Source organism: Limulus polyphemus, unplaced genomic scaffold (assembly GCF_000517525.1).
Source record: "Limulus polyphemus unplaced genomic scaffold, Limulus_polyphemus-2.1.2 Scaffold8351, whole genome shotgun sequence".
NCBI classification, from domain to species: Eukaryota; Metazoa; Arthropoda; class Merostomata; order Xiphosura; family Limulidae; genus Limulus; species Limulus polyphemus.
The window spans coordinates 5,471-13,463 of NW_013673961.1; the positions used below are offsets into that span (position 1 = coordinate 5,471).

Consider the following 7,993-nt stretch of genomic DNA (forward strand, 5'->3'; position numbering starts at 1 on the left):
TCAAACAAATAAGCTTTACCCGTATTTATACGTCGGGTTATTTACATACGTCATCGTGAAATTAAGTGGTTTATATTATCGAAGTGTCACATTTTTATCTACTGCCCCTTTACGGGTTTCCACACTGCGATAAGCCTTTTCGCTCTTACCACCAGGGGAAATTTGGTCGACTCGTCTTATAATGCACTAAGCTTAGAAGAAACACCATTTATATCATGTTACCACTCATTTATAAGTCATTAATTCGTATGATCTATAAGCATAATTTGTTTATCGTAATTTTGTTATAATGTAATATCACTCAATCTACCGATCGATAGATCATGTTTCACCAATGAATGCTTTTGTTTATATTAAATCAATGAACATTTCTTACCCCCTTTTTTTTTTACATTTGTGCACCATTAGCACTTCACACATTAAAAAAAAAATGTAATGAATAATTTGGGAAAACTTCAAATTCAGAAACACGAAAAGAATGAGGCGCAAGTTTTATCATTCAATAAATTTAATGTAGTTTGTAACACTTAGTATCTGCTTAGAATTAATCTCAAGAAAAACATGGAACAAGTAATAATATGAAGTGGCAACACCATTTTTCCAAAATGGGAGAGAAAAATGCAGAAAATATTGTGATATATTAATTTTCATGTAGAACTATTAAATCATTTTTACACACTTTGCACTGTTACGGGTGCTATTATTGAAACCATCGTAATTTTATTCATTCATGGTAAGTTTGGTTGTGAATGTTATGATTACAGACGGAATTTTTAGGGAACCGCTTTTCCCAATTTGCATTATCACTGTTCGAGTTTTACGGATGTCATTGAGGCATTGTATTCTATTTATTTGTCTTGAGTATGCAGGGCATTCCGTAGTATTTAAGAACAAAGGTGTTTAGTAACATCGCTACACAATTCTGAATTATCCCTATGACAAAATGACATAACGATGATACGTTAGAGAGTATAGAAATTTCAATGAAATTTGTACGTTTCCATAGCAACCGAAACGCGTCAAAATGCCATAACTAAATTCGTTATGTTATTACACATGTAACCTCAACTAAAAGAAATCCACATCTAAATGAAAAACAGAAGTATAAGTATAAAACATAAATTAACTATTTATACATTTTCTGTGATATATATATATATGTATTTATGTACATATTTTATTTTCATGTAAAATATGTTTAATTTTGTTCGAATAGTGTTTTAGGCTTACCCCTCAAATTACTGTTTTGTATTAGACTTTAGTGCAGATTTTATTTCCTAACCTAAGCCTACGTAGGTAAATAACAAGATTGAACACATTGGGACCAGATTAAATTATTGGCTAGTCTTAGCTTTATGCCAAAAATTAAAAGGTGACTGGTATAGTTAAATCTAGAGTAATACATTTTTGCTAAAGATAAGTTGTAAAGATGAAATATAATTCTGATGTAATGATAAGTCATTAAGTGGAGCCTTATTCAGTTATTGTATTTGTACAGTATACAAATACTAATATCACGTACTCCTATAGCTCTCATTGTTATTTGCTGCTGATTGTGAATGTGTCTTTTTTTAAAATAGTCTAATAACAAAAGTTGTATGCTCATTTGTATGTATAGTTTATTTTAATTTTCTGTTTTTCTACTTCCACAACCATCAATGCAGTAGTCCTCCACCCATACAACTGGCTATTCTTCTGTTGTTGTTTGTTGAGAAATACTGTTTACTTTTGTCTCAATTTCACACTGAGTCTTGTCATATAGTCTTAACATATAGGTCCTTAAATCTTTAGTTGTTGTAGAGATCATGGAATTGTATGCTAGGTTTGATCTCAAACTACTAAATATTTGTAAATGTATTTTTATACCCATCTACATATTTGCCTAGAACAGTTTAAAATATTTTATTCTTTTGTAAAGCAAATTATAAAGTCCAGTCTGAAGAAAGTGCACAAATGAAAGTTTAAACATATTAGTTTTTTTTCTTCTAAAAATAGTAGTTGCAAATATATTACTGTTTTGTGTCCCTATGCAATAGATCAGGTTCACTACCCACAAAGTGTAAAAAATTGAGGAAGTGTTAGAGTGAGTAACACAACAAAACAATGTCAGGGATGTTAGAAATTCAAATTTATTTCAAATATTATTTAATACATACATAATTTATATTTCTAATCAAATTTGGTTTTGGAAATTGCTACCAAAAACATAGTTGTTTATATTCAGCATTTCATAATGCTACATATGTGGTAACTCAAGGATAAACCTAGCTCTTAGGCACTTGATCTGTGAAAAAACAAGCGGTTTGTGGATCTAATATACAGAAAGACAGGTGAAGTGATTTGTTGCTAGTGATATCAAAGAAACAAGAAATATTGTTGAAGTGAAAACAAAAGTAAAACTATTTCACTGCAGGACTGCCAAAGATAGAAGCTGATCAATTAGTGGTAGAACTATTACACTGTATGGTGGAGATTTAATTTAAGTAGAAAAATCTGCATTTAGATAAGTCATTACAGCAAGTTGAAGTACACAGAAAAAACAACAAAATAGGATTCCTGCAACAAGAGTTGAGGTTAGAAAATAAGGTTTTTCTTTTCAAAGGTGAGAATTAATCTCATTTGAAAGAGCCAAACTGCATTCACAATACACATGCTCTTCATAACTGAACAATAATAAAATAGAATGAATAAATAAATATCTATGTATCAATTGCAAGGTATCCCCAATACACAAGGTTAGGTAGGATACAGTGCAACTATTAACTCAATTAGATTTAGGATGTTACAAATCAGGACCTAAAAAAAATTGTAAATTGTGTAGATAAGAACTTCAAACTGTAGAAGAGTAAGATATGTTGTCTTTGTATACTACTGTATCATGCCCTGTCTCTCTGTTTCCAAATAAAAATATTCTGGAAGAACTCTACTAGCAATATGAAAAAGTAGTATTTCTGTGAACAAGTTACACTATTCTTAAATAAATACAATTAATTATTACTAGATATAAGCTGATGCCTTTAAATATGGAGTTTACCACAATATCAAAAGTGCTTATACTTGACATAACTTTAATTATCATTATAAGTAAATTCATATTATTCAATACGTAGATATACATGAAATATTGCTTGAAAATATAAGATGAGGAGTTGACAGAATAGACACTGGAGAAAAAATAACTCAGAAGATGAGTTTGACAATTAATTAATTAATAAAACATTCTCCATCTTGATTTTTATTTTAGCTTTATCAGAAAAAAATTTCTTATAAAAATATTGATTCTTGTTTTATATATATGTTTTCTAGGTTTTTCAGAAGCAACTCAACTTCCAGTTGGATATTTTATTTTATAAGCTTTGAGAATTCAATTGAAAAAAAAGAAATAACAAAATGGCAGTAGCAACAGAAGATTCAGATTCAAGACTAGAATTTATCTATTCATACATAGAGCTATCACTGAAAATAAAACCAGACAAATGGACCAAAATGTTAAGTGTTGAGGACAACAAGCAGTTAATAATGGACTTTCTGGACAAAGCTGACAGGCATACATTAATTTTTGCTGATTCTGGCAGTGGACAGTTGACACCATTATCGGATTTTCCATCGATTCTCAAAGCAAAGGCTGTCTACTTCATTAAACATGTTAAAGAAGCAGTACCAAAAGAAAACATTCACAAAGCATTAATGTATGGAGATTTATCAAGCTCACCACTAGAACAGCTACAAGCAGTAATTGATGAGGTGATGCACTAATAAAACATTTATTATGATACAGTTTGTATATTTTTGCACTGCATTAATTATATACTTGTATAAAATTATACATTAATTCAGGACAGTTTACCCTTTATTACCACTTGTATAAGACTTTGAAAACTTCTGATGTTATTACTTAATTTTATAAACCACCAACATCTGCTATTTTTGTATTTAAAAATCTAGTATTTTTTTGGGGGGGGGGTGTTGAAAATCAGTTTAGAATATTCAAAAATTTATCATCTAACATAATTGTATTAAGTAAAGCTTAAATCGTTACTCTATATCAAAATATATGCTTGTCTGATAATTGTATTAAGTAAAGCTTAAATCATTACTCTATATTAAAATATATGCCTGTCTGATAATTGTATTAAGTAAAGCTTAAATTATTACTCTATATCAAAATATATGCTTGTCTGATAATTGTATTAAGAAAACTTTAATCATTACTTTATATTAAAATATATGCTTGTCTGATAATTGTATTAAGAAAACTTTAATCATTACTCTATATTAAAATATATGCCTGTCTGATAATTGTATTAAGTAAAGCTTAAATCATTACTTTATATCAAAATATTTGCCTGTCTGCTTAAATCATTACTCGATATTAAAATATATGCCTGTCTGATAATTGTATCAAGTAAAGCTTAAATTATTACTCTATATCAAAATATATGCTTGTCTGATAATTGTATTAAGAAAACTTTAATCATTACTCTATATCAAAATATTTGCCTGTCTGCAAACTTTGATTTGTTTATTTTCGAAACAAAATGATTTATTTTACTAATTTATGGACACATTATTCAAATATTAGATGCATTTGTTTTAAACTTTATTTCTATTTAATATTAGTGCACTTTATATAACAAAAAAAACCCAACAAAAACAGATGTAATTAATAATAAATATCCCTGAAGTTTTAAGTAAAGGGAACAACTGATTTTTTCTCCATGATAATTTGCTGACTTCTACTAATTACTATAGTGGATATGTCTTATGGATATTCCTAAACATTTCAGAGACTTTTTGTTTTTCAGGTTTTTGCACCCATCTTATGTAATCCCCAGAACCACAGACGATGGCCAAAAGTAGTAGCTGATGATATCGTCCAACATGTGCTTGATTTTCAAAGCACTATGTTTAGAATAACAGGACAGATTAAAGGGAAAACACTTCTTCCTTTACCACCAGGAACTGAACACTTATATATGTATGATGTTGAAGAATTATCAAGGTAAGACAGTGCCTTTAATTGTGCTTCTTTCCATTCCTCTTGTGTGCTGTTTTTAGATATATTTTTAATGCTGTAACCCACATGTTAGCCAGGTTTTAATGATGATGTTAAGATAGGCTTAGAAAATTCTGAAGTATTTGACATCATTTTGTCTGTTAAATTTGAGGGTAGATTATATATATACAGGGTTCAGTGAAGTATAAAAAGATAGTTACAATCAGAAACTAGAGTTACATATAGCTGGTAGAGTGAATAAGTCAGTGTGTTTTCAATATAAGTGAGGTCTTTGGATTCGTGTTAGCTATTGCACATATTTAGAGTAGTGCACTTAGCATCTATAACTTACCACAGTGTTTAATCTGTTATTATTATGTGGACTGGATTTTCACCAGATAATTTATCCTGCTAACAAAAAAAACAACAACAGTAGGATGCTAATCCTCTCCCTTGTCTAGGTATGTTTCAGTGCTAATCCTTTCCCTTGTCTAGGTATGTTTCAATGCTAATCCTCTCCCTTGTCTAGGTGTGTTTCAATGCTAATCCTCTCCCTTGTCTAGGTGTGTTTCAATGCTAATCCTCTCCCTTGTCTAGGTATGTTTCAGTGCTAACCCTCTCCCTTGTCTAGGTATGTTTCAATGCTAATCCTCTCCCTTGTCTAGGTATGTTTCAATGCTAATTCTCCTTCCAAGTGCATGTGTGCAATAATATTCAAGTTACATGCTATTTCAGTTCTCCTTCCAAGTGCATGTGTGCAATAATATTCAAGTTACATGTGCTGTCAGTTCTCTTTCCAAGTGCATGTGTGCAATAATATTTAAGTTACATGTGCTGTCAGTTCTCCTTCCAAGTGCATGCTGCAATTGATTCAGGTTGAATCACAGATCAGCAGAAAGCATTCTGTTAACTTCAAGTGTTGTTGTTGAATATATAATGATAAATTAGAATGACTAAATGAAAACTTTTTCATAGTTTATTTTGTGTGAATTAAAAGAAAATACCTTTTAAAGATTATTTCTGAGCCTGATTTCATTGTAACATGGTCCTTACTGCCTTATGAAGGGTGTCTGCTCGAAACGTCGCACAAGATAAACTGAGAAAGTTTTCATTTAGATGTGTAAATTTATTCTTTTTTTATCAGTTATCCAAGTTTTATTCAGTGATTCAAGAATTGTTGAATGTATATTAGCCTTTAATTTTAGTTTCATCACAGATATTATACATAGAGCAGTATAACAAAGAGGTTATCCACTACAGTTAGGAAGAGCATATAAAAACTACATAAATTGGTTGTAGGACATCTGATTTATTGTATTTGTATAGATGCCACTGACAGTTAAAGTGTGTGAAAGCAGTCAAAATCCAGATCCAGGATATGTCATGCAGTTGAAATAAACTAAGTAATGTTAAGATTGATGCTATAGAAAACAATGAACTATTTAAAGTTCTGTGACCCAGGTTATAGAAACTTAGTCTTGTAGCCACAGGGTAATTTGTTTTTTGTTTGCTGTTCTGTATTAACAACGTATGTGGTTTAATTTATTGAAACAGTTTCACATCTCTTGCCTTTATATGGGTCACAAGCTAGAACAAAACAGCCTGACATTCTTGCATTTAAAAAAAACAGTTTCCTGATAATGTGAATGATTTAGGATTTAAAGATAGCATAATTTTACATGATTTATATTGGAATAAATGTAACAAAATCAAATATTTTTATAATGTTGTTTATAGAAAACTGACATGACGACAGGAGCTAATCTGTTTGTTTGTGATAGTTCAAGCTTATGTGAATCGAAATTACGCCACTTGGTGCACACTAATTGACATGTGTAGTGTCTGACGACAGGAGCTAATCTGTTTGTTTATGATAGTTCAAGCTTATGTGAACCGAAATTATGCCACTTGGTGCACACTAATTGACATGTGTAGTGTCTGACGACAGGAGCTAATCTGTTTGTTTATGATAGTTCAAGCTTATGTGAACCAAAATTACGCCACTTGGTGCACATTATTGACACATGTAGTGTCTGACGACAGGAGCTAATCTGTTTGTTTATGATAGTTCAAGGTTATGTGAACCAAAATTATGCCACTTGGTGCACACTAATTGACATGTGTAGTGTCTGACGACAGGAGCTAATCTGTTTGTTTATGATAGTTCAAGCTTATGTGAACCGAAATTACGCCACTTGGTGCACACTAATTGACATGTGTAGTGTCTGACAACAGGAGCTAATCTGTTTGTTTATGATAGTTCAAGCTTATGTGAACCGAAATTACGCCACTTGGTGCACACTATTGAAACCATGGTAATCCAGTGGTGTCATCAAGTTCATGGAGTATTAGAGCATGATTCTTCACAAGTATTAGAAGATGGACAATATTTAGGGCCTTATTCTGAGATTGAGTTTTGGGATGGCCGAAAAGAGAACCTGCAATGTATATATGCTCAGGTATATTCCAGTTCTCCGTTTTATCATGCTTCTCTATGATACTTATTTAGATTTAGTGAAATATTGTCTCTTTGTTTAAGGTTAAACTTTCTAATAAAGGTCAAGTTATATATTGTTTAAGTTATTTTTGTACATATTATTAATTGGATAAAGATGCATAGTTAGTAAAACTGAATGTGAGCTAATACTGTGTAAGGACCTTTTAAGGACTGTAAATGTTTATTTTACAACTCATACTTTACTGTACCCGTAAATATCCTGCATACTATAAAAATTATATAGCACCAAGATTTTTATGATAATTACTGATATTTGTATGTAACTTACAGAAAGATATTTCTTTTAAAAATGTTAATCTGGGGAATCAGTTTTATGTATTAAACAATGCACTTTTAACACTGTATTTAATTAAAGTAAAGATGTATGATTAGACAGGTCTAATTGGAGTATCAAGTGTGGCCATAAAAGGTCTGTGTTTGGCCTAATTGGAGTATCAAGTGTGGCCATAAAAAGTCTGTGTTTGGCCTAATTGGAGTAT

General features: G+C 30.8%; 1 protein-coding gene across 1 annotated transcript in view; it reads left to right on the forward strand.

The window, feature by feature from the left end:
- Window positions 1-1,031: 1,031 nt before the first annotated feature.
- The window catches only part of LOC111083146 (dynein beta chain, ciliary-like), a gene marked incomplete at its 3' end in the record, with an annotated part of 22,796 nt that continues 15,834 nt past the window's right edge, over window positions 1,032-7,993 (forward strand). Inside the window, exons 1-4 of the mRNA XM_022379434.1 lie at window positions 1,032-1,102; window positions 3,307-3,744; window positions 4,806-5,002; window positions 7,257-7,455. Coding sequence (XP_022235142.1) covers window positions 3,391-3,744; window positions 4,806-5,002; window positions 7,257-7,455 — 750 coding nt within the window. The remainder of the gene's footprint in view (window positions 1,103-3,306; window positions 3,745-4,805; window positions 5,003-7,256; window positions 7,456-7,993) is intronic.